The sequence below is a fragment of the Dunckerocampus dactyliophorus genome, chromosome 17 (genome assembly GCF_027744805.1).
Source record: "Dunckerocampus dactyliophorus isolate RoL2022-P2 chromosome 17, RoL_Ddac_1.1, whole genome shotgun sequence".
Classification (NCBI taxonomy): domain Eukaryota; kingdom Metazoa; phylum Chordata; class Actinopteri; order Syngnathiformes; family Syngnathidae; genus Dunckerocampus; species Dunckerocampus dactyliophorus.
In genome coordinates, this window is record NC_072835.1 from 5,152,950 (window position 1) to 5,180,540 (window position 27,591).

The 27,591-nt window shown below is 40.2% G+C and overlaps 2 protein-coding genes across 5 annotated transcripts in view; both read right to left on the bottom strand.

Moving 5' to 3' along the window:
* tpm2 (tropomyosin 2 (beta)) overlaps positions 1 to 1,478 on the bottom strand; it is a 37,406-nt gene extending 35,928 nt beyond the window's left edge. Inside the window, exon 1 of one of the 3 annotated variants that reach the window (XM_054757488.1) lies at positions 1,243 to 1,477. In XM_054757488.1, coding sequence (XP_054613463.1) covers positions 1,243 to 1,356 — 114 coding nt within the window. In that variant the 5' untranslated portion in view covers positions 1,357 to 1,477. Of the gene's footprint in view, positions 1 to 1,242 lie in introns of all 3 variants that reach the window. The other 2 variants (XM_054757490.1, XM_054757487.1) reach the window with 2 other exon arrangements.
* A 4,737-nt stretch (positions 1,479 to 6,215) lies between these two features.
* The window catches only part of tln1 (talin 1), a 115,719-nt gene continuing 94,343 nt past the window's right edge, over positions 6,216 to 27,591 (bottom strand). Inside the window, exons 34-47 of one of the 2 annotated variants that reach the window (XM_054756211.1) lie at positions 25,917 to 26,063; positions 25,646 to 25,812; positions 24,089 to 24,272; positions 23,054 to 23,179; positions 22,740 to 22,856; positions 21,387 to 21,572; positions 21,119 to 21,226; positions 17,284 to 17,389; positions 16,665 to 16,789; positions 14,908 to 15,033; positions 14,706 to 14,768; positions 14,439 to 14,621; positions 11,670 to 11,795; positions 6,216 to 8,449 (exon numbers count right to left, since the gene is read on the bottom strand). In XM_054756211.1, coding sequence (XP_054612186.1) covers positions 8,315 to 8,449; positions 11,670 to 11,795; positions 14,439 to 14,621; positions 14,706 to 14,768; positions 14,908 to 15,033; positions 16,665 to 16,789; positions 17,284 to 17,389; positions 21,119 to 21,226; positions 21,387 to 21,572; positions 22,740 to 22,856; positions 23,054 to 23,179; positions 24,089 to 24,272; positions 25,646 to 25,812; positions 25,917 to 26,063 — 1,899 coding nt within the window. In that variant the 3' untranslated portion in view covers positions 6,216 to 8,314. The remainder of the gene's footprint in view (positions 8,450 to 11,669; positions 11,796 to 14,438; positions 14,622 to 14,705; positions 14,769 to 14,907; positions 15,034 to 16,664; positions 16,790 to 17,283; positions 17,390 to 21,118; positions 21,227 to 21,386; positions 21,573 to 22,739; positions 22,857 to 23,053; positions 23,180 to 24,088; positions 24,273 to 25,645; positions 25,813 to 25,916; positions 26,064 to 27,591) is intronic. The other variant, XM_054756210.1, reaches the window with a different exon arrangement.

The following is a 27,591-nucleotide window of genomic DNA, read 5'->3' on the forward strand; positions in this document are numbered from 1 at the left end:
GAAATATATGTAAGAAAAGAAAATATATTATTTTCTTATATACATTCATGTATATACCGTCTATATATATTACATATTTTTGATATATATATATAAATATTAAAATTAAATCATTAAAAAAGTAAAACAAAACAAAAAAAAAATATAATAATATAAATGAATACACATTTCGAGCAATATACATTGCTAGGTTAAGAAAAACATATTTATTCATATATATATATATATATATATATATATATATATATATATATATAATGCAAGGGCCACTTTGATGTTTTGTAAATATGCGATGAAGTTCTATATATTTCAAGAACAAACTGCATCTCAGCTCTGTGATAGAGGTGAAAAAGCCTCTTATTAGTTACAACTTCACTCTCTGCTCTTTTTTTTCCCCCATTTTTGCTGTTGTTTTTTGTAATTTTGTAAATATTTCAATTTGCTGCTTAAATGATCTTCACCAATTTTCTTTTTGTATTGTTATGGCTTTATTCCAATAACATTCAAACTTTTTTTCCCCAAAACTTACAGCTTTTTTTGGTTTGTTTCTCATAATATTGTGACTTTTAAAAAAATTACTTATTTTTTCTTTAATGTTTCAATTTTATGCTGCTAAAATCATTCAATTTTTCCCCATAGCATTACGGGTTCAATCTCGTAAAATTGCAACTTTTTTCCTTGTTGGAATACGACTTCTTTCTCTTGATATTTTGACTTTATTCTCCTAAAAAAAAATGTTTTTGGCACTTCTGCTGTTGCTTTTTTATTTGAAAAACTATCTTTAAAAACGGTTTAAAGACTATTTCAACTTGGAAATGTTCCCATTTTTGGACTTTTTTCGTGTAACATTATAACTTTTCCCCAACCTAATTTTCCAAAAATTACAGCCTATGCTTTATGCAAATGTTTTCTATTTAGATTACAACTCTTTTTCTTAATATACAATATACTTAATATACTTATACTTCAAATACTCTATTCTTGTAAAATTACGGTAGATTTTCCATTTTTGCTGTTGTTGTTGTTTTTTTTCGTTTTCTTGTCCAAATATATTTTTCGAATGTGCCGCGGGCCAATAAAAAAACTGCAGCGGGCTGCAAAAGGCCCCCGGGCCGCACTTTGGACACCCCTGAACTAACTCCTAGCAGGAAGTCAATGGATAAAAAGCTCTTTCTACTGAACTTGAGAGTATTTCTTGCAGTGAGTTGGTTTGAAGAAGCCTAAACATGAAGGATGCGTGACCTGTTTGCATTTGTCCTCTGCTCCTTTCTTGTCCCCCTCGGCTTGCTCTGCTCGGTCGATGGCATTCTCCTTGTCCAGCTTCAGCATCTGCATCTTCTTCTTGATGGCCTCCATTTTTCCTGCGCTTGTCTCGTGGCTTCTTCAAGCAGAGAAAGACCAAGACGGGCGGATGGGACACAAAGCGACTGAGTGAGCCTCGGCACTTTCTTCACTGGGGTTGTCGTCTGTTTTTAGACGCTCACTCATGGTCATTCCATCCCTGTGACACTCCTCTGGAAAAAAGAAAAAGTCATGGCTGCCCACAGCCACACCTTTCTTCCTTTGCCAATATAACATTCAAATGGGCAAAAATGCATATTTTACACAACTACACGTACATATACTTTACTTAGCATACATAATTAATTGTCTAAAATATCAATTTTTGAATAGTTTACATGAGTATATATTTATTTGTGTAAAATAAGTATGTTTTGTATTGCACGTGAGCATATACTCCACCCATCCATCCATTTTCTATGCCGCTTGTCCTCACTAGCGTATGCTGGAGACTACCCCAGCTAACTTGTGGCGAGCGGCAGAGTACATCCTGGACTGGTCGCCAGCCAATCGCAGGGCTATCCGGAGAAAAGCCCAAGCACACACCGAGAGAACACGCAAACTCCACACAGAGATGCCCGAGCGGAGATTCAAACCCAGATCTTCCCAATCTCCTGACTGTGTGGCCAACATGCTAACCACTGGGCCACCGTATGAATATTTACTGTATTTTTATAATTGTGTCAAATATGCTAGTTTTTAAAAATTTTAATACAGGTTATACAGGACAACAAGAGCAGGAAGAAAATTGTTCATTTTTGTTAAAAATTAGTTTTCAAATACTTCTTAGTCTCATTTATTTATTTGCATTTTATTTATATAGCTATCCAAAAAAAGACAACTCTGGCTTTTTCTCTCTAAGAAAGGACGACAGTGACAAGCACCCTCCGGCTCGCACACGCCCCCCCCACTCCTTCAGGATGACGCAAGTACTGCAGTGCCTTCCATATGACATTTCTGTGTTATTGTGGGATGAGCAAGACCAATGGTTATTTACATTGAAGACATTACACTGGCAACCCTGAACGTATGTGTGATGTTAAGAGTTCTATTTAGTCCAACTGTTGCCGTGACCTCATCAGGAGGGCTTTGGGTGTGTTCGTGTGTGTGTGTGTGTGTGTGTGTGTGTTAGTGTGTGTATGGGTGTGTGGGTTCGAGGGGGAGAGTGACAGTCTGACAGTTGACAGTCGGCTACATTTTTCTCGTATTCTGCCTGCCTCGTTCTTGCTGATCTTTGTGGCCGACAGCAACCTACTTGGTTCAATAAAGCCATTGTTGATTGACCACCTCTCCGCACCGGCGGGGCTTCGGGGGGCCGGGAGGGCGGCACTTTTTGGAGGAATTTTGCCCATCATCCACAATCCTTATGTGAGACTTGAACACACGCCTCTTCCTCTTTTCTGTGCGTTCCAAAGATAAGCTCATTAGTAGTCATTAGTTCTTCATTAGTTACTCAGTAACAACTCTAAATTTATGTGCCTTAGTTCCTCAGTAACTACTCTAGACATTAGTTCTTCATTAGTTCGTCATTAGTTCCTCAGTAACTAGTCTGAATTTATGTGCCTTAGTCATTAGTTTCTCATTAGTTCTTCATTAGTTCCTCAGTAACTAGTCGGAATTTATTTGCCTTAGTCATTAGTTCCTCAGTAACTAGTCTGAATTTATTTGCCTTAGTCATTAGTTCCTCATTAGTTCTTCATTAGTTCCTCAGTAGCTAGTCTGAATTTATGTGCCTTAGTCATTAGTTCTTCATTAGTTCCTCAGTAACTAGTCTGATTTTATGCACCTTAGTCATTAGTTCCGCATTAGTTCTTCATTAATTCCTCAGTAACTAGTTTGAATTCATGTGCCTTAGTCACAAGTTCCTCATCAGTTCCTAAGTAACTACTCAAAATGTATGTGCCTTAGTTCCTCAGTAACTACTCTGCACATTAGTCCCTCAGCAACTAGTCTGAATTTATTTGCCTTAGTCATTAGTTCCTCATTAGTTCTTCATTAATTCTTTAGTAGCTAGTCTGAATTTATGTGCCTTAGTCATTAGTTCTTCATTAGTTCCTCAGTAACTAGTCTGAATTTATGTGCCTTACTCGTTCCTCATTAGTTCATTAGTTCCTCAGTAACTAGTCTGAATTAATGGGCCTTAGTCACAAGTTCCTCATTAGTTCATAAGTAACTACTCTAAATGTATGTGCCTTAGTTCCTCAGTAACTACTCTACACATTAGTTTGTCATTAGTTCCTCAGTAAATAGTCAGAATTTATGTGCCATAGCCATTAGTCCCCCAGTAACTAGTCTGAATTCATGTGCCTTAGTCATTAGTTCCTCATTAGTTCTTCATTAGTTCCTCAGTAACTAGCCTGAATTTATGCACTTTAGTCATTAGTTCCTCATTACTTCTTCATTAGTTCCTCAGTAACTAGGCTGAATCCATGTGCCTTAGTCATTAGTTCCTCATTAGTTCTTCATTTGTTCCTCAGTAAGTAGTCTGAATTCATGTGCCTTAGTCACAAGTTCCTCATTAATTCCTGAGTAACTACTCAAAATGTATGTGCCTTAGTTCCTCAGTAACTACTCTACACGTTAGTTTGTCATTAGTTCCTCAGTAAATAGTCAGAATTTATGTGCCATAGCCATTAGTCCCCCAGTAACTAGTCTGAATTCATGTGCCTTAGTCATTAGTTCCTCATTAGTTCATCATTAGTTCCTTAGTAAATAGTCAGAATGTATTTATGTGCTATAGTCATTAGTTCCTCATTAGTTCCTAAGTAACTACTCAAAATGTATGTGCCTCAGTTCCTCAGTAACTAGTCTGAATTTATTTGCCTTAGTCATTAGTTCCTCAGTAACTAGTCTGAATTTATGCACCTTAGTCATTAGTTCCTCATTAGTTCTGCATTAGTTCCTCAGTAACTAGTGTATTTTTGTGTACCTTATTGTAAAGTGTGACATTGTTATTAACATTGTTACATTGAAGAACTGCTTTACTGGCGTAGTGATACCTTGCCACACCACACTGGCTAGCTACTAGCCAGCTAGCGACTAGCTTTGCCACACACCCACCCACAGGGCATCAGCGCCGCGCCCACGGGGCTTCAGGCCACTAGCAAAAGGTAAGGCTACATATTGGAGCTGCCGCCACTGCTGCTGTGTTTTTATTTTTGAGTTTGGAGAAGTACCTGAAGTAACCTTAAGCCCATTTGAAGAACGCTAGGAGTACCGTTGCTTTCTATGTTGTTATGTGAACTCAATACACCCAGGAAGGAAGTTCTGGGAATGCTGAAAATGACCAAAATACGGCAAAATACTGTAAGTATTCCATGTGATCATGAATGTGCTTGTCGCTACATGGTTACAGCATGGACATAAAGCCATAAAAACTTGTTGGAGGTTTTTGGAGGTGTTTTAAGAGGCTTTATGTCCCATTACGTGCGTCCATGAACCGTCTCTTTTTATCTGTTTTTGTATCTTTAGAACACACAACAACAAACAGTATTAGCTTAGCCTTCCTGCTTGGTTTTGCCAGCAGCCTTTTGTGTTTCTAGTACGTGTTAGTATTTTTCTCCTGCTCGGTGAGTTTTCCAAAGTGACACCATTTATTAATATTGAATCCTTCTTCGTGGAGATTCACTTATCTCAGAGTCTGAAACCAATTAACCTCCACAAATAAGGGCCGCCTGTACTTAAGTCGAGGGGAGAATGAGCGCAAGGCCACATTTAACAGGGAACGCCCACATTTTAGGGTTGCTCCACCCAACGTGAGTATTGAATGAAGGTGTGCGGTGACAGAAAAACAGCTAACCTTTTCCCGCCTATACACATGGAAGAACACGGCCCAAAGCCGAGAGGAGGCTCTCGCGGTAGCCTCGTCTTAGGTTTCTTTGCCGTGTCATACAAATAATGAATAAAGGGGATAAAGAACATTTAAGGTTACCTTCATTGAAGACGTGATGGCTGCCAAAGACACGACCTGGCAACGAGATCAACACCTTCCTGTTATTTCAGGAATTCAACTCACCTCGAGTCTCTGCTTTTCCTTTGATCACGGTTGCAAAATAACGCAAAAGGGAGGCAGAGAAAGTTGCAAGTGCCAGCATGTTGATAAAGAACACTACGGAATTCAGGAAATAACGATAAGGTGGTTTCAGGGTTGATCTCACCGCCACATTGCGTCTTTGTCTCACGTCTTCAGTGAGGGTAAAAGTAACCTCAAATATTTATTTACTCCTTTCATTCATCATTTACGTGTATTTAAATGCATTTTCAGTTGTTTTCTGCATGTCAGACTATGATTGTAAAACTATTTAAAAAATGTGTTTTGTTTCTGGAACGGATTCAATGCATTTACATTATTTTTTATTGGAACTGTAATGTAATTTGATGTACCTTCTGGAACGCAATAATGACACAAACCTGTATTATATAATACACTATCATAAATTATTCATTTATTACATTTCATTTCATATGAATTGTAATCTAATTCAAATTAAATGTAACTTTTTTGTAGACTGTTAAGTATATTACATGTCCAGACGTTTGGAAAATCCTGTAGAAAGAAAAAGAGACTTTTACGAATAAATCAAATAATATTCATCCATTGCTATTAGGGGTCCTTTGATCAGGGTTGTATGCTACCGATTCCGATCATTTCAACTCTATGCTACTCAAATTTTCCCCTCATATTAGTTTTTTTCATAAAATTGCCAATTTTTGTCTTGTTAGAATGCAACATTTTTCTGATAATATTTTGACTTCATTTAAAAATTACACCTGTTTTTTTTCTGTAGGTTTTTTTTTTTCCAACTATTTCAACTTTCTCCTTGGAAATTCTGTTCTCATAATTCACTTTGTTCCCATATTTTGACTTTATTCTTGTAACAATAAACACCCGTGGACAAAATTGTGGGTCCCCTTCGTTCAATGAAAGAAAAACTCACAATGGTCCCAGAAATAACTTGAATCTGAAAGAAGTACTAATAAATACAAATTCTATGGAATGTAACCAATGAACGTCAGACATTGCTTTTCAAGCATGCTCCAACAGAATTATTGAAACAAATAAACTCATGAAACAGGCCTAGACAAAAATGATGGTACCCCATAACTTAATATTTTGTTGCACAACCTTTTGAGGCAATCACTGCAATCAAACCATTCCTGTAACTATCAATGAGACTTTTGCACCTCTCAGTGGGTATTTTGGCCCACTCCTCATGAGCAAACTGCTCCAGTTGTCTCAGGTTCGAAGGGGGCCTTTTCCAGACGACATGTTTCAGCTCCTTCCAAAGATGCTCAATAAGATTAAGGTCAGGGGTCACAGGAGGCCACTTTAGAATAGTCCAGTGTTGTCCTCTGAGCCATTCTTGGGTGTTTTTAGCTGTGTTTTGGGTCATTGTCCTGCTGCAAGACCCATGACCTGCGACTGAGACCAAGCTTTGCGACACTGGCCAGCACATTTCTCTCTAGAATCCCTTGATAGTCTTGAGATTTCACTGTACCCTGCACAGATTCAAGACAGCCTGTGCCAGATGCAGCAAAGCAGCCCCAGAACATAACAGAGCCTCCTCCATGTTTCACAGTAGGGACAGTGTTGTTTTCTTGGTCTGCTTCATTTTGTTGTCTGTGAATATGGAGCTGACGTGCCTTGCCAAAAAGTTCCATAGGACATTCTCCCAGAAGCGGTGTGACTTGTCAACATGTAGTCTGGCAAAGTCCCGTCTGGCTTTTTGATGACTTGTCTTCAACAGCGGTGTCCTCCTTGGTCTTCTCCCATGAAGTCCACTGTGGCTCAAACGGCGACGGATGGTGCCATCTGACACTGATGTTCCTTGAGCTTGAAGTTCACTTTCAATCTCTTTAGAAGTTTTTCTGGGCTCTTTTGTTACCATTCCTGTTACACGTCTCTTTGATTTGTCATCAATTTTCCTCCTGCGGGCACGTCCAGGGAGGTTGGCTACAGTCCCATGGATCTTACATTTCATTAAAACATACTCGTGCTCGTGTGTGTTGCTGTAAATGTGTTGTGGTGTTGACAGGAAGTGACGTCGAGCTGAGTTTTAGCTCGTGCGATCATTGAATGAGATCATTCAAACCTGCAATAAAAGCCCGATGTTCTGGCCATCAATCAAGTCTGGTGCTTGTCTCTCTCATCTAGCCTTACAGTAACATTACTGACACCTAGTGACCAGTGTACAATACTCCATACGCCATCTTTGAATGCAGTTTATTACACGATATGATAGGTATTCTTGATTCCACCTTCGAGTGACACAGGACCAAAAAAAAGGACACTTTGAGTTCATTGGGCTGTGCCAAATATATTCTCAATTGCAGGATTGAAATGATGCTTTGTTAAATTAACGAAGTGTAAAAGTGCACTTGTAGGATAAGTGACATCAGCACGTTGTACTATACAAGTACTTCAAAGCATGATATATATATATATATATACTAGTGACCTAACAGTAGGACCTTAGTAAAGACAAATATTCGATCCAAATGGACAATAATGTGTAGGCAGACATCCATAAACCATATTATATATACTGATATGATAAAGATATTCCGACAGATGTGTTCAAAGTGGGAGGCGCAGCAGCTCGACAAACATAAAGAAGCTGCTAAGCTAATATGAAGGCACGAAATAAGGCCAGTTGATTTTGAGTCCCCCCAGTGAGCAGTATGGATACTGTATACTTGATACGGACTACTGTTTACTTTGGCAAGGCTTCAATGAAAAACATGAATCAAGATTGAAATGGGGCAAATAAGAAGTTAAATATAAGAGAATCCAAGTGGAAGTAGAAAAAGATGCACTGATGAATACATTTCATTGGTAAAAATAGATTTGTTCCGTGTGTAAATATCTTATATTTGCATAGATAGGCCGTAGGTTGTGTTGTCTTTTCAACACACAGCTTGTCCACGATGCGGAAGCTTTGCATGTGAAGGAAGCAGGACTCGTTTCATCTCTCTACTGTTCCTGACCGTCTTCCCGCAGCTCCGAAGGCAAGAACTTGTACTGCTGCTGCCGGATGATGGCCAACTTCTTCCTGGCCTCGTCCAGCTCCCTTTCTTTACGAAGCATCTCCTCTTGGGCAGCGATGATCTGCAACACATCCAATGCGTTAAAAGGCTTTCCAAAGTAAAAATAAATCAAAATCCCATTATATTGTTGTGTGTGTGTGTGAAAACGTTTATGTTATTAAATGAGAAAGTGTTTCCAAACTTTTGACTGGTATTGTGGTATTGTATACAGTACATACACAAGGTCTTTGCAGGTTTCAACAAGCCCCGATTTTATTAAAGACGTTCTTCTGACCAAAATGAATACAATTTAAGACCCACTTCACATCTATACTGGTAAAAAAAATGACAACGGGAGGCCGGGATCGACTTGCAAAGTATCCGAACACACGGCGGTGTGCACAGCTTACTTAGGTGCTTGTGCTGCATACATGACAGGCACTGCCGGGTAGTTCCGTGTTGTACTTATGTACGTTATAGCGTCCTCAAAAATCCAAACGTTTAAAAGCCAGCCAAGTTGATGCATTTGATTAAAATAAGTAACGTTCATATATTTTTTAAGACCTTTCATTAGGGATGGCACAAGATCTCACGAGATTAAAACGTGAAAAGATTTCTCGTGGGCACTAGGCCTGGGATGATGATTCATTAATCAACACAATAAATGAAAATGAACTCCGTAGTTTTGCCAGCCTCAATATATTGCCATATGCACACGTGTCTCCCTCCTCCGAACACGCAAGAGGAGGGTTCACTCTGTGCATTGCTTTCAGGACCTTGGCACATTTGTTCCATAGAACAAGGGCATGAACGGTGTGAGCCCTTTTGCAGTCGCACGGCCACTTTATCTCAGTGGGTGGAGGCGGGGCCGTCAGCATACACACAGAGTGCAGAAGGGTGTAACGTAGGTAGTAGAAAATAAATTAGTACATTGTCATATATTTTTTTATAGTTTTTTCAGTGTATTTTTCTTAAAAGTAATGCTAAAATCTCGTCTCGTAGACCAAATCGTGTGTATCGCCTCGTCTCGTGAACCGAGTGTGTCATGACACCCCAATATACACACACATACTGTACACACACAATATACACATATTTATACAGTAGTGGAAAAAGACAGGTCGAGTCAAGTCTTAGGCTTGAAATGCTTGAGTTCTTATACGTCATAAGCACTTCGAAGTGTTATCAAATAAAATATCAGTCCAAAGTCATCAAAATTGTGACTCGAGTCTGACTGGAGTTCAAGTTGTGTGACTCGAGTCCACAACTCTGAAGAACTGTAAAACATACAACAGCAGAGCAATCAAATATTTGTTCATCATGAACAGGAATGGTATTTTCTGCTATGATTTTATTCTGCATGCTTATTTTTCATCACTAATACAGTGGTGTGAAAACATGTTTGCCCCCTTCCTGATTTCTTTTTTTTTGCATGTTTCTCACACTTAAATGTTTCAGATCATCAAACAAATTAAAATATTAGTCAATGACAACACAACTGAACACAAAATGCAGTTTTGAAATGAAGCCTTTTATTATTAACCCTACATGGCCCATACATGTCGAAAAAGTGATTGCCCCCCCTATTAAAACAGAGATTAATTGAGCTCCATCGGTGTGGAAAAGCTTATAAAGCCATTTCTAAATCTTTTAGACTCCAGCGAACCACAGTGAGAGCCATTATCCACAACTGGTGAAAAAATGGAACAGTGGTGAACCTTCCCAGGAGTGACCGGCCAACCAAAATTATCCAAAGATCATAGCAACGACCCACCTAAGAGGTCACAAAAGACCCCACAACAACATCTAAAGAACTGCAGGTCTAACTTGCCTCAGTTAAGGCCATAAGAAAGACGCTGGGCAAAAACGGTTCCAAGACCAAAACCACTGCTGAACAAAAAGAACATTAAGGCTCATCTCAATTTTGCCAGAAAACATCTTGATGATCCCCAAGACCTTTAGGAAAATACTCTGTGGTCTGATGAGACAACAGTTGGAACTTTTTGGAAGGTGTGTGTCCCATTACATCTGGCGTAAAAGTAGTGCCGCATTTCAGAAAAACAACATCATACCAACAGTAAAATATGGTGGTGGTAGTGTGATGGTCTGGGGCAGTTTTGCTGCTTCAGGAAGACTTGCTGTAATAAACCATGAATTCTGCTGTCTACCTGCAGGACAATGATCCAAAACACACCAGCAAGTCCACCTCTGAATGGCTGGAGAAAAACAAAATGAAGACTTTGGAGTGGCCTAGTCAAAGTCCTGACCTGAAACATATTGAGATGCTGTGGCATGACATTAAAAAGACGCTTCATGCTGGAAAAGCCTCCAATGTGGCTGAATGACAACAATTCTGCAAAGATGAGTGGGCCAAAATTCCTCCACAGCGCCGTAAGGGGACTCATTGCAAGTTATCACAAACACTTGATTGCGGTGGCCCAACCAGTTATTAGGTTTAGGGGGCAATCACTTTTTCACACAGGGACATTTAGGTCTGAATTTTTTTTCTGCCTTAATAATAACAAGTTTCATTTAAAAACTGCATGTGTTTTCGTTGACTAACATTTACATTTGTTTGATGATCTGAAACATTTAAGTGTGACAAAAATGCAATAAAATAAAAAAATCAGGAAGGGGGCAAACACTTTTTCACACCATTGTATACACACACACACACAGTGTGTGTGTGTGTATATTCGTCCTCTCAGTACCTGTACCAGACCACAGTCATCTCTCGCTATATCGCGGTTGGGATATCGCTACCTCACTATATCGCGTTAAAAAAAAAGCTTGAATGGAAAAATAGGTTCTCCTCTCATTCTGTGTGGAAGTGGTAAGTTTTTGGCTTCTTTGTCCTTCCCACTCTGTTTGAAACACTTTCTTAGGTTTTGCATAAGTAAACTGGGGGGCCTAACAAGTTAGCTCGCTAGTTTGCTATTCTAGCGGCGGCTGTCTGTAATGTCCCTGCAGTGATCCCGTAGCCTGCACAATGTGATGTAAAGAAAGATTAATAGGAGTGTAAAAGTGACTTTGCCTGTTATTTCATGTCTACAGGGCTCTAATGATGTTAAAAATCATATTTACAAAGTCCTAAACAGGTTTTCTATGCTCTAACTACGAAAATGTTCAGTTTATTCATATTGAATCCTACTTCGCGGAAATTCATTTACCACCGTTGTGTCTGGAACCAATTAACTGCGATAAGTGAAGGATGACTGTATATGCTTGGTTAACGGTATTAAGAATGGAAAGATACTAGAAGGACTCTTTATGAATACAAAAAGAGGTGAAGCTGTCGTCACCTGAGCGATGCCTCCCACCATCTTGCTCTTCACCACCACAGCCTGGTCGTCCTGAGCGTCAAATGCTGCTTTCTGAGCTGCTTTCACCAGATTATCAGAAGCTCTCTTCACAGCATTTCCTGCAGCCTGTACACACACACACACACACACACACACACACACACACACACACGCACATTTATATTGATTGTTTTTTTTATACAGCTCCAGATAACGTGTATACGTTGTTCTTTAATGAAAGCAACTAATGAAGTCTTATTTTATGGCCATGCCAGCATGTCATTTCTGTCTCTACATGTTTACAATCTTTCATCTGATCTCTGATCTTTGCATTGTTTTCTATGACGAAAGTTTGTCAAATGTAACGTGGAGGAGAAAGCGGCGCTGCAAAGAGTGAAGAGACTGTCATCATGTCATCAGAAGTCCGGCTAAGGTTTCCAGTTCTGCCTGCCAGTGGTCGCCTGCTGCATTGTTTCCAAGACCCCCAGGACATAAATACAAGAAATGTATGGGAATTAGTCAGGCAGCAGCTGCATGCCCAGAAGAGGACGAGATAAGCTGATTGGCTCAGACAACACAAGCTGGCTGGGACTGTGCAACCAAGCTAGCATACACACATAAAGAATTTTATTTGAATCACACTTTAACTGTGTTATTCCGAGTAATAACGGGTTGTATTCAAAGACACCTCGTCATTTAAGTTGAATTCTCATGTTTTGAGTGTATTTTGTGGAATTTCCGAGCATACTTAAAAGCAGCAAAATGTACTTCCGCAGTAAGAGTTACTGTATGTTAGTGAGAGCTAACTAGCACTTATTATTTTTTGTGGTCTTATAGTTTATTTAGACCACACATACACGCATAGTAAAAATGATGTTCGGCGGATCCCTCAACGCACCTCATGCTGAGCAAACGGGAAAAGTGTTTGTGAGTTGGAGATGCATGTGTGGTGTTGGAATTGCACTGCTGCTGATGTGTTCAGGACAGAATAAAGTTCTAACAGAGCATCAGACTGTCCTGGACGGTGCATCGGAGTTTGCCCAACCAGTCTACATGTGTTTTGTGGACTTGGAAAAGGCCTTAGACCTTAGATCAGGTTCCTCGAGGAATCCTCTGGGGAGTACTCCAGGAGTATGGTGTACCGGACCCCCTAATTCAGGCGGTTCACTCCCTGTATTACCGGTGTCTGCACTGCTGGTAATAAGTCGAACTCGTTTCCAGTGAGGGTCGGACTCGGCCAGGGCTGGCTGGCCTTTGTCACCGATTCCGTTCATTAGTTTAATGCACCTCCAAGTCTCCAGTCCATTGTTCTCGTGCCATCTCCAGGTCAGGGATGAGATCCTGCCCCAAGTGGAGGAGTGTAAGTACTTTGGGGTCTTGTTCATGAGTGAGAAAAGGATGGAACATATGGAAAATATGGCATATTTTCTCTGATATCATCTACTATATTAGGAAATACGAGTGTAAATGTGACTATATGGCTGTCATTTCATGTCCAGATGCCGGCATGTTGACCGGCCCTACTCTGCCTCGGACAATAGGAATTTAAATGACCAATCAGAAAGAAGGGGTGTTACGGGGCCATCTATTCAATGTCCGCAGAGTGGGGGCGGACTCACCAACTCTGAGTGCGTAAAAAGCACGGGTAGTGAGTGCACGCGCGTGGGCAGTGACTATATGCGAGGGGGGAGCAGCAGCAAGGGGTTATTTAGACGCCGCGAGCACACACAGAGTGAGCAGTTATTCAGACACTGCGAGCACGAGGAGTGTGGTCATTATGCACGCTTGTTGTGGTTTTTACCTGAGAGACTTTTGGCATTAATTTGATGCCGTATGTATGACACACTGACAGGATGTGCAAAATGGCGGTGGCCTGTGTGGCTACTTTAGCACTTCTATCACCAATCCCGCCTCCAAACTTGCAGTGATGTGAACACAAGGTAATATATGACGGTACATTAACTGTTCACTCTCCATGTGCTCATGGATAATTCATTAGTGGTGAGAAGCTATGCATTTTATACTTAATGTGTTTAAGACGTGTGTGAGGCATATTTAGGGCTTAAGGCTGGAACATGTACTTCCATGCATTTAGCTATTTAGCTTCCTTCTGTCGTGACTGAACACTGGCAATTAAAGAGAGACGGGGAGGGAGAGGGGAGAGGAGTCTAACCTAATAACTACCACAGTCACTTTAATTGCAAATGTTGATCCCAAATCGAAGGAGAACACCAACACCAACCTAGCAGGAGGGTTTGCAGAAGAGAAGTTAGGCAGCATCGTGTACATGTTGTACAGGGTGAAGATTTTCTGTTTCAGCATTTGTGTATGTACGGGTGAAACAGAGCTTTTCGTCTTCTACATTATCTCTCAATAATTATTTCAATCTTATTTGACCACAGAACAGCAGTAGCGAAGTTACTGACTTATGGGTGTTCATTTCATTTTCTTTAATTCACCAATTTCGGTGATTGGGTGGGGGGTGGCCGTTGCTTCAGACAGTGGCCTGGTTTGCCCAAACTTGTGCCATTTATCAAGTGTTATGACACAATGACATGATTTATTCTTTACATTGGGCTGGGAGCCACTAGTAGCCCTCATGTTTTATTGATCAGCGTTTCTTTGTCTCGCCTGGGGCTCCCTTCATTAACTGCAGTCCATGATGACCATGATGAGTTTGTAGTCTTTCCATTGTTTTTGCATCATTTAGACCACAAGTCCACAGCTGCGGACGTGAATAAAATCATGATAAAATAATTTAGCACCGACCTGCAGCCTCTTCATGGTCTGAGAGTCCTGGTCAGCCTTCACCTTGCAGGCTACCAGCAGCTGAGCAGTGGACGCTGCCACCTGCTTGGCCGAGGAGATGAGCTTTTCCTCGCTGGCGTGTCCCTGAACCGCCGAGTTGGCTGCCTCACAAAGGTTGTTGGTCGCTGCGGCGACCATTCGAGCCTGAGGAGTCAAATGTCTTATTAATAAACTGCCATAGGGTGGAAAGGACAACATGATATCGTTCAAGTTGGATGCAAGACTCACAGCAGATATCAGTCCTTGAGACCACTGTCCATCATCCACTGCATTGGCTGGTATGGCCCCCACCTGCAAACAAGGGCTTTGGCTTATTATCAACATGATTTATTTATTATTGCCATATATTGGGTAAAAAGCACAATACATCTCATGGTTTGTTTCCTTTGTATGAATAGTTAGCTTTGTGTTTTGTGAGGTTGAGGTTTACCTTTCCTTGCGCCACCAGTTCTCTCTGTGCAGCTGAAGCTGCTTTGACCAGAGCACTGGTGGCAGCTGCAATGGACTTAGCCGCCTCCAGAATCTGCTCCTCAAAGTTCAAGCTCTCGTCCGCTTCCTTTACAACAAACAAAAGAGCCAATCTGACATTCTTCTTCATTACATCAGCCAGTGTAACAATTACCATTGAAATCATGAAATACTGCAGAGAATAAACGTGCATGTTGGAAGGTGGAGTGTGAAAACATGAGCAAAAGAAAAGAATGATTGAATGTGTAAAATGAACAATGTGGCTGGTCTCCGCCCATTTGTACGTGTCCTAAAACAGTGGTCCCCAACCCCCGGGCCGTGGGTCATTTGGTAACGGGCCGCACAGAAAGAAAAAATAATTTCCATTATTTCATTTTTTTAAATGTTTTATTTTGAAAAGTGGCTGGATTCTCTCTGTTACATCCGTCTCACTTGACGCATGTCCATTGGGCGTGTGCTAACTTTATCTCATGCCGTACAGATAGACTACTACTGTATTTTTACCATTTTTCTTTCACCTCATATTTGGTGTCAAATGCTGATACTATGTGGAATGCATAAAGGTAAGTTTTTATGACTTATTGAGTGCTAATGTGCACATTTGTCTCAAGTTAATTCATGCTAGCAACACTGCCTTTTACCACACACGTCAAACACGATGTAATCATCTCTCTGGAAAAACTTGGCTGGAAGTTGAACTGGTGGATGGTGGGTCGGCATTCATTTTGTGCTTTTAATTTGATGTTATTCATGTCTTCGTTTTACACAATACATCATAAATAAGATAAATTAGATCGTTATAATCTATCATCCGGCCAGACTGTGCCCAAGCAAAGCATCCACACATTGGTGACACAGTCGCTGTGAAGAATGGATAGTGGTTCTTTTAACGTTGGGACACTATAGACAGATTGCAGCCAGGGAATCTTTTATTTATCTTTATTTTCAGTGTGTGGGTGGTTTATTTGTTCATGAAACGCACACAGAGCATTGTTCTTCACTGTGCGCCCTACACTGATGAGGCGTACTGCATATTTCTGAGTATTCTCTGTTTTGTTTTTTATTACGGCTGCAAAATAAGCCACCAAAGAAAGTACCAAGTGCCACAACTTTGATAGAGAAGGTGAGAAACACTTTCGGATTGAAGAAAGAAGTGGTAACAAAGCAGGAAGGTAGCGTCTGTTACTATAGGATAATGTAAATTTTCCTGGTTAACACAGGTTGCATGGGGAACGGTTTAAGGGAGACACATTCATTCATGGCCACACAGTGGCCGAATGGTTAGCATGCTGGCCACACAGTCAGGAAATCTGGGTTTGAATCTCCGCTTTGGCATCTCTGTGTGGAGTTTGCATGTTCTCTCCCCATGCGTGCGTGGGTTTTCTCCAGGTACTCCGGTTTCCTCCCACATTCCAAAAACATGCATGTTAGGTTAATTGTCGACTCTAAATTGTCCATAGGTATGAATGTGAGTGTGAATGCTTGTTTGTCTATATGTGCCCTGCCATTGGCAGGCGACCAGTCCAGGGTGTACCCCGCCTCTTGCCTGAAGTGTCAGCTGGAATAGGCTCCAGCATACCCCCGCAACCCTAATTAGGATAAGCGGCATACAAAATGGATGGATGGATGGATGGATGGACACTGTCTATGAATGTGTATGTGTGTGTGTGTGTATGTGATCCAATGCTGTGTAGTATAGAAGAAATGAATAAAAATAACCTTGGGTTTAGTCCTGGGTCTCAACTGCTCCAGTTTCTTGGCAGCTGCTTCAATGGCTGCTGCTGCTCCCAGCAGCTCATTCTCAGCGATGACAGTGGGATCCTCAGGATCCACCCATTCTGTGCCTGCAACACGCACACACAAACACACTTAAATCGATTTTGCCATGTAATAATCCGCTTACCATCATATATGAACTGACATGAACAAATGTTGTAAAGAGGATTGTAAAAAAGTTGACTGTTGAAGCAAGAGTTACACCTAAGTCACGTTACATTGACGTACGCTGTATTCATGCTTTATTATCACCTACTGGATTTATAAATTGTTATCGACATATCGTGAATGAGATGATTCTTCTGTAAAAAGCACCAATGGCCATGGGTCCCCACAATTAAATAAAGAATAGAAAAAAAGTGTAACTGTGTGGCTGGCAATGATGAATGGCGAATAAGCAGGCATCGACTACTGATGAATGAGAAGGTGTTTTATGCTTGACCTCTTCAGTCAAAAATGGCAATGACATGTAAACAAAGGCACAAGCAGCCACTGCAGGGATCAAGTTAGTCCATGGTATAGTGTACTGTATAGTGCATGTAGTACTGCTGGCTTGAAATACCTTTCATGGCCTCTGCAGCTTGGATAAGCTCAGTGACGGAACCTGCCACTCTCTTGGAATAGTTGGCCAACTGCTGCTTCATGTCATGGGAAGGCTTCTGGATAATCTGAATGAGAAAAAAATCAAGATTCTAATGATTTTTCCACACAACAACGTATAAGCTGACATTTGCCTCATTCAGGTCTACAGCACATGACTATACTGTATATCATAAAATATTTAGCTGGCTTTTTCAACAGGACAACGCTGCACTTCACAATGCTCGCCTGACAAAGGACTTCTTCCAAAGGAATAAGCTCACTCTTTTGGACCATCCTGCGTGTTCCCCTGATCTAAATCTAACTGAGAACATTTGGGGATGAACGGCAAGGAAAGTTTACAAATTGGACAGTTCCAGACAGTGGATGCCCTCTGTGAAGCCATCTTCACCACCTGGAGCAACATTCCCACTAGCCCCCTAGAAACACTGGCACCAAGCATGCACAAACCCATTTTTGATGTGATTAACAAGAATGGCGCAGTTCCTCTTAACTGAGTCCTTTTTTGAACATTTAATTTCTAATTTAGGGGGTTTCAGGGTTTTTGAGCTATGGTCTTAAACTTCAACCTTAAAATGATCACCTGATAACAAAGCAAAATATGTTCTTGATCATAAATCACTCCACACTCTGTACTGTTCCTTAGTATTACCATATTTCATGTATTGTGTGGAGATATGGGGAAATAATTACAAAAGTAATCTTCACTCACTCACTGTACTGCAAAAAAGATGGGTGAGGATCATTCATAATGCCAAGTATAGAGAACATATGAACCCTTTATTTTTAAAATCACAGATATTAAAATTAGCAGATTTAGTATTCTTTCAAACCGCTACAATAATGCATCAAGTTAATAATAACTCATTACCCAAAAACCTCATACAGTATTTCTCAATCAGAGAGGAGAAATATGATCTTAGAGGAAAATTAAACTTAAAACATTTATACGCGAGAACTACGCTGAAAACCCACAGCATTTCTGTATGTGGAATTAAATTATGGAACGGATTGAGTAAGGAACTCAAACAAAGTACAGAGAAGAGCAAATTCAAAAAACAATACAAGCAGTTGGTGTTTGCTAAATACAAGGCAGAAGAGTCTTGATCATCACAATGATTGTTTTGTCATGCTCGTTTTTTTTTGTTTTGTTTTTTTTTTTCAATTTTTTTGTCTTCTTAGTGTTATTTATTATTTATTATTACTCTGATTATTATAGAAAATATGAGATGGAATGCAGGAAGTGAACAACAGGTGTTGTACAAGATGTGGAATGGATGGGGGGTAGGATTAAATAAGCTTTGCTTCTTCCTACTCCTTTTGGACATGTGGAACTGTGAAAGGATGATTCATGAGATGTATTCCATTGGAACCTTCATGTTCAAATAAACTAAACCAAACCAAACCTGATGAACAGCCTATTTCACTTTAATGCTTGTTTGCAATAAATTGCGTACTCACAAATGTTTTTGTTTCACATTTTGAAGCTCTACTAAGAACCTCCTTAAGATCCAACCGTGCAAAATGTAAATTCTTGCAATTTTTCAGCTGGTCTTAAAATTTTGATCAGGAGTGTATTTTCAAATTATTACCCACTTAGGGTGAATGAGATAAGTTTTCCACGGAAAAAAAACAAAGAAAAAAAAAAAGAAAAGAAAAATTAAATGATAAAAAAAAATCCACAAATTTGAACGTGACTGTGCAGGGATCCACTATGATGTGTAAGCCTAAAAGGTTTAATAATAGGTTTCTATGGGCGAGTTAACACCTAGTCCAAGTATACCATAATAGGCCCATTTCTGTAATTGAATGAAAGTAATGCTATGGCTGTCAGCTTGTGTCCTCCAACTGTCCTCGGAAGACATGAAATACTGGAGTGTCTGACAGCTGCAAAGCATTAACTAGGATCACCTCTTACCCAGCTCAGCTTTATTCAGATGTGTTGTCATGACAAGATAGAGGTGAGGACGTAACAGCACAGGAACGCATGCAACAAGCACAGCCATGCCAATGCCAGCGCACACACACACACACGCACACACACACACACACACACACACGCGCACACACACACACACACACACACACCCCACACACACACACACACACAGAATACCTAGGAAGTCACACGTTCATTTTTTTCCAAGACTGAAAACGGGTTCTGGGAGCACTCTAGCCAGAATGAGTTATAACAAGCAAGTATAAGCCATTTCAGGCATGAATTTAGGGTGATACTTCCTCTGTGAAGAGATGAGATGAAGTGTAAGATGTCTAATGGTGGCATCAACAAAAAACAAAGCCTGTTACTAAGTAACATGATGACTTATTGCTAGCACTATATTTGTGGAGCAGGCATACTGAGATGCTATTCTGTTACGACACAGCTATAATAAGTCAAATTATTTCACCATACATTTTAGCAAGTGGATCAATTGAGATTTCATGATGTTTTGAGAGTAGCACAAGCAGTCACTTGTAACATAACTGATATTTGATAAGAAAAGCCCTAGCTTGTTGTTGTTAGTGTTACAGTACAGTGGCCCCTTACCATTTCACACTTGAAATTTCGCAGGGTCACTCCATCACGGTTTTTCAAAAATATATCAATTGATTAATGGTTGAATAAAGCCTTTTACAAAAGTACGCATATTGAAGCAAATGTTACATACTTTTTGCCTTAATGAAGCATTTTGAAGCATAAAAATGGTTAAATGAAGTAAAATATACTGTATATATGATGATAGCTAGTGTTCTACACTGGTCACGAGGTGTCAGTAATATTACTCTAATGTTTGCTGAGCCACATAAGCACCAGACTTGAGCGCCCGAACAACAGCATTTTATAGCAGGTTTGAATGATCTCACAACAGGAACAGTAATCACGGGCTACTATTGCGGCCATAACCCATGCCCAGCTAATACTTGACTCTGGACCCCCGGCGCCACTTCCTGTCCACCACGTACTCAGCTTCCCTAGCACTGGAACACATACAGCAACACACACAAGTCTTATTTATGTCTTAAGTGGCCTATTTTCTCTTATTATCTCAACTCAGGACAGACAATACAAAGGTCTCTGACATTGAAAAGGGCCTGCTGCTCTGGTGCAGTCTTCACTTGAGCTCTTACTCTTGAGCCACACATGTTTCAGGATGCTTGAATCTGGGTGCAGACAGAATGATGACTGCAACCCACAGTGGTAGAGCAGCTATGAGGTTGGTTTGGCAGGGTGAAGGGGCAATTGTAACACCTCCACGCCGTCCAAGTTAATAGCAAAGGGTCTGCTGCCCCAGCGAGTATTTCATACAATTTTTGTCGCTAAATCCAACCATTGTGTCAGAGTATGGAGCCCTGAAAGGGATGCTATGGTGGTTGCTATATTACTGTTCTTCTTCCCTAAACCTTTTGTTGCATGGAAGTGTGTGAGTGGAGCGGAGCTTACACGGTCGGACCAGGAAGAGGGCAGGGTATAATGCTTGCAACTGTTTAGAGCGCTACAAACAGCAGATTTATATATTTATTCCACTCAATTAAATAGAAATGTTTTCTGTGGGAGATTTTTTGATGATAATTGTCTCCACAGGAGAGTGTATCACCCATTCCAAATGTTGTGCCTCATTCCTCTCCTTTGGGAAACAGAATTTATACTTATTAACCTTTGCTTTAGGTCTTGTTTCCTTCATCTTCATTTCAGAATGAGGTTTTCTGGCAATTGAAATGAACACATATGCCTACGCACACACAACCATGATATGGGGGAAGAAGTAGTGTGTATGTTGAGTATTCCTGTGTCTTACCAGCAGCACATGCTCCAGCAGTCCCAGATATCCATAGGCGCATTCGTTGCCAAAGCGCAGGGCTCTCATTCGGACCTCCTTACTGACCTCAGGATGGTAGGCCGCTTGCTGGAAGAGGAAATAATATGTTAGTCATGATTATGATTGGTTTAATTTGCAGAGTAGCAGCACAGGTAGGGAAAGCAAATAAAACAAGTGTGCATTTATTTGGCAGTATTGTTGAATATGTCAGTGACAAAGTGATGGTTCTCCACGAAAGTATCAGTACCTTGCAGGAGTGGAGCATGTCAGCGATGGCTCTTCTGCTGAGGTTCGCTGTGGCAATGATGTCCTCTTGGCGGCAGGAGTTTCCGGCTGCCACTGCCTTTGCTGTCGCCATGGTGATTCCTTTTGTCATGCGAATGAACTCCTCGGGTGTGGTCGTCGTTGCTGGCGACTCGGAGCTGCTGAACACCTGCGTTGTCATGAAACCACCAAAGTGTGTGATACCATTAGAATCATACCAGCCATTGCTCTAAAGTAGTGTATCCCACCCATCGTTTGTAATACTACGTACTGTAGATTGACAGTAGATTGACCAAACTTTTTCCACTGAGGGCCACATAAGTGAAAAATGAAAGGATGCAAAGGCCACTTTGATATTTTGTATAGCACACATGTAGATATGCTAAAAAGTTATATTTCAAGAAAAAACTGCATCTCAGCTTTGTGATATAGGTGGAAACGCTTATTGTTAGTATCGACTTTGCTCTTTTTCCCCCATTTTCGCTGTTGTTTTTTTTTTTTATTGTTCAGTTTTCTTCTTAAATAACCTTAAATGTTTTCGTAATATTATGACTTTATTCCCATAATATAATGTTTTCCTCAACCAAATTTTAAAAATTGTTTTATAATTTTTTTTAATATCTGTTTTTTGTCTATTAACATTAACATTTAAAAAAACATCTTTAACATTTCAACTGTTACTAAAATGACATTTTTTCCTCATATTACAAGTTTGTTCTTTTAAAATTGCGACTTTTTTTCTTTTTAGAATATTACTTTTTTCTGAATATTTTGACATTATTCTCGTACAAATACAGCTTTTAAAAAAAATTTCTACAGTTTTTTAAATTTATTTTCCAACTAGCAACTTTCTTGTGTTATTTTTTTTCTTGTAATTATGACTTTACTCCCATAATATTTTGACTTAATTCTTCTAAGTTTTTCCGCAACCTAATTTTCCAAAAATGACAACTTCATTTGTTGTTTTCTTTGGTTCTCATAATTTTACAAAAAATAACTTTCTTTAATTATTTCTTTTATTCTGACTTTTATTTACTGCTGACTTTTCAATCTTTTCTGTTCTTGTTTTTTTTATTATTCTTGTTAAATTATATTTTTGGGGAAAAAAAAATAGCCACAGACCAAAAATGGCCCCCAGGTCACATTTTGGAACCCCGTGTTGTTCAGGTTGAGGTCAGTCCGCTGTCATCAGAGAAGCATGGCTTGCCATGACGTAAACACTCAAGATGAAATTCATGAAATAAATTGTTTACCGCCGTTAAAGCGTTATTTTTGACAGCCCTAGCAGTAATGTCTTATTAATGGTGCTGATACTTGGAAGGGTGTGATTACTAACAGCCAGCTCCTGTCTGATGTGTTCAATGGTGGCCTCCAAAGCTCTGGTGCCCTTCGTGGCTTCGTCCTCAACAGCCTTCACCGTCTTCAGTAGCGATGTCACATTCGTCACCATCACCTACGGCAGACATTTTTCAAAGTAAGAGCATATTCGTTTTATTCTACAAAACATCTCTCACATAGCAGGAGAGAGGCTTGAATCCTCTTATTTGATGCCACACAGCACAAGTAAACCCATGTGTGTCATTCCTTTCCTTTATGTGTGCAGCAGGAAGTGGCTGGAGGAAAAAGTTCAACATCTTCTGGGAATGTTACCTTGGCTGAGTTCTTCAGATGGAGCATGCTGGGATCATCATGGGGTTTGCCAGCAGCTGCCTTGGTAGTGCTGATGAGGTTGCCCAGAGCTTTAGCCACGTCTTTTACCGCGTTGATCAGAACCACCTGCGCAGCATGTAGCATCAGTTCACGTTTCAACATTCAAAGATGACACATAACAGAAGATAATTTGTGTGGAAACGACGTGTGGAGGCTGGACTCAAACACTGTGCACCATTACATCGATTGCATGTGTCACTATATTGTTAACCAATAGCATTATAAATACATTGAAAAATGCGAACTTTTTAATAATTAACCCATGTGATCGGTATTGGAATCGGCGGCATCGGAGCATCCCTAGTATTTAGTATGGTACCATCAAAGTTAAGTTTTATATATATATATATATATATGTGTGTGTGTGTGTGTGTGTGTGTTATACGTTTTATAGTAAGCTGACATACTGTACATGTACATATTTATAAATATACTAAATGTATATGTATATATTCTCTATGATTACAGTAGGAGGTATGGTAAGCCCCTGAAGGCACTGAAAGTATGAACGAACATGTGGAATTATGTACTTAACAAAAAAGTGTGAAATAACTCTAAATATGTCTTATACTTTACATTCCTCAAAGTAGTCACCCTTTCCTTTTTTGATAGCGCTGCAAACCCTTGGTGTTCTCTCAATGAGCTTCATGAGGTAGTCACCTAAAATGGTTTTCACTTCACTTGTGTGCCTTGTCAGGGTTACTTAGTGGAATTTCTTGCCTTATTAATGGGGTTGGGACCATCAGTTGTTTTTGTGTGTGTCCAAACTTTTGGCCTGTACTGTAGATCTTTGGTACATGAAAAATAGCCCGCAGGCTGAAAAAGTATTTACTGCACAAAAATGTGGAGTTATGGGAAAAAATGGTTAGCGTAGTATACAAATCGCTAACAATAAAAATAATTATATAAAATTTGGTCATGAAAAACATCATTCTTAGCTATGTGGCTATGTGGCTATATGCAGGATGCACACACCTGGGTCTCTGGATCTTCAGAGCCAAGGCTGGCAGCTCCCAGTTTGACCACATCCGTCAGTTTGGTGATGGTGCACACGGACGACTGGGCAGCCTGGGCCAGTTTCTCCTGACTGGCTCCAGCACCAGATACCAACAGCTTGGTGTCCTCCACGAGAGCCTTGGCTGTCTTCAGGATGCATTCTCTGTGCACAGGACGGCCACAAAGTCAACCACTGTCACAATAAACATCACTAATAAACACAGACGGCACATAGGCGTAGCTCTGTCATGTTCATTTTGTCCAATCAGAAGCCTAAAAAAAAAAAAATCAACCACAGCTGACTTTGGTGTCATTATAATGCATCCATTCATCAATATCCATCAGTGTTCATTTACATTTGCCCAGGAAACAATGTGAATGTTTTGTTTTTTGTTTTTTTTTAAAACCATGTGCATTATAAGTCTACCACTTACAGTCACTGAGTGGGGCAAACATGTAGCAGTCTACAAACGCTCCACACACAGAAATGATCCAAAACCCAAAATAACCGGAACAAACAGAACAAAACAGAAGCCGGGCTACCAGGCTAAAATCATGTGACATTTATTTCTATTTCAAGATAAAGCACTGTTGACGGTCATGTTCATCTTTACGATGCAATGTACACTTTTACTTCTTTAAGTGAATTCTACCTCATAATCTTACAGCTGCCTCATATTTTTTGCACATTTGGAAGTATTTGCACTGTTGTTGTTTCTTGTTGATTGCACATATTGTAAATACTTTATATGCCCTCTTTTACATTTGATCCCCTATACAGTTGTCCCTGGCTACATCGCATTTCGAACACTGCACTCAAACTCCATGGCGTTTTTTCAAAAATCAATTAATAAATGCTTGCCGTTTTGTGGTTGAATATGGTCTATTATTAGTAAAAGCAGTAGAATAGCATTGTACCGTGGTCTTTAGGTGCCAGTAACGTTACATTGATGAGATATAATTTTTTACTATTATGTCTACTACTGTATATTGGGTAATACAAGTGTAAATGTGGTATTTCATGTCTCCAGGGCTCTAGTAATGGTAAAAATAGTATTCATAAAGTCATAAACAGGTTTTCTATGCTCTCACTATGAACTATTGAATCCTACTTCACGGAAATTCACTAACACGGGTCTGGAATCAAATAACAATAAACAAGGGATTACTGTACTACAAACCGACCAATCACAGGCAGGTCAGCGTTGCGGCAGCTTGAGGATTTTTTCGGAGGTGCACGCAGAGACTGAAGGCTTCGTTATGCTCCAGCGTCACACAGTTTATTCAAAAAGGAAACTCAAATTGTCAGAATGCGTACGTGACAGCCGCAAAGCGTACAAGCGTGCGTATTCAAGGGTCAAAATGGGTGGCGAGTAAGAAAAATGCTGGCGGTTCTGGTAATGTGCACCCTATTTGTACGGTATTTCTCGCCTTGATGTTCATTATTTTCTTCTCAGACTACATCAGAAATCTATGATGACGTTGCCTTTCTTGCCCTTTCACAATAAAAGCAGTTTGTGCTGTAGAGAAGAGTACCTGTGGTCTGCAAAGGTCTCTGCATTCTCCCTGTTGAGTGTTCCAGCAGTGGCAAACATGATGGTGGTGTCCAGGTCAGCAATGATTCCAGACACTGCACTGGCTGCAGTGATGCAGGCCTGCGTGCCACGGTTACCTGCCTGCAAGGCTGCCAGGACATGCGACACCTGAAAAAGTCCATTCTGTTAGCCTCTCTTGTAGTGCCTGAATCTCTTTGCTCAAAGAGACATACAGTATGTTGAAATCAACATTCCAACAGTTTTGATCTGACCTTCTCAGAGACTTTTCGAGCGCTTTCAATCAGCTCCTTCTTGGTGAAAGAATCACTGGGGCTGCACTGCAAGGCTCCAGCTTTGGTCACCAGACCCGTGCAGCTGAAACCAAGTTCACCCACCTGCTTCTTGATGTGGGAACCAATCTGCAGGATTGGTTGTACAAAGTAAACAACTGGTAAATTTAGTAGACAAAAAAAGGTACTACAGTGTTCTCTCGTTTAATGCAGGGGTTAGGGTTCCAAAAACACCAAAGAAGTAGATTTTTTTTTTCATTTTTTATATGTTTTTTTGTTAATTATATATTTTTTCATTTACAGGATGTTTTTTTATTTATTATGTTTTTTCGTTTACAGCGCATGTTTTTTCGTTTACAGGATATGTTTTTTGTTTATTATATATGTTTTAAGGCTGTAAAACCCCTTAGTCGAAGGGCTGAATCAGCGATGTAGTGTTTCCAAAATAAGCCTGTCTCATTAAAAACTTGTTCAGGCTTATATCCCCCTTCCTAGCTGATGGCTTTAAATTTGCTCATGTTTGTCTTTGCCCCGGCATCCGCAGAGGCGGCCTCTCCGTGATCTTGCTGCGGACAGTTAAAGCCCTTTTTGCATCCTTGTAAAAATGTATTGCTGCTGTCGTCCTTATGTTATTTTAATCCTTCTTTATGGTACGAACCAAAGATTCATTTATTCCGTAATTATTCCGTAATGGCGCCTTTGTCGGTGCAGAGCATTTCGTCGGCATTGTGAGTTTTGTCAGGGAGAAAACTTGCAAACATACAGCACTAAAGAGCCACACTACTAGCGATCGAACAATTATGTAAAGGCAAGCTGAACGCATTCTGTACTGTACAGGACACATGCCATGCAGGAGATTGACCGATGGTTGACAGTCCCTTAGACAATGAGGGTTCTCCCTTGGCGAATTAGGACGCAGAACACAATGGTTCATACGCTGTAAAGAAAAAAAAAGCATGCTACACTGTAAAAAATTGCACACAAAATATCCATGTAGCGAGGCCGCGTAAAGTGAACCGCGTTGTAGCGAGGGAACACTGTAATTGAATATCATTGTCATGACTATTCAAATGAAGACCGGAGAGACCACTGGCATGGAACAACCATTGCTGTTCCTAGGTTACAACTGTGTTTAGTCTTGAGTAGTAATTTGATGTTATTCCTCTTTGATTCAAGAATATCAACCTAACCTGAAAAGCTCCTGTAAATAGTTGGAAGTGTAAAATAAAACTCAAGACTGTGTGGCATCACGCTGGCTGCTCAGAACGTGTGCCCCAAAACAGTGCACCTTGCTGGGCCACACCAGGTGGCTCCTCCCATTCTATACTCCAATTCTCCTATCAACCATAGTGGCACACCGGCTGCTCGGACAATGTGTCCGAATATAGTGGACTTTGCTGGGCAACAGAAGGTGGTTCCCTCCGCTCTATACTCTTGATAGTAGTGATGTAGTAGTAGTATTGTCATATTTGATTAAGACAAATCAACAGGTACAGTTGGTCAAATCCAAATTGGAGTCCTTCTTACCTCCTAGTGTGTACAAACTACTGTTAAAACAAAATTTAAAAAAAGAGTTAGTAAGTTATCGGTTATCAGTATCACATCGGTTGGAAAAGCAGAAAGTCATTGTTATTGGTTTGAAAAAACAGATATTGTG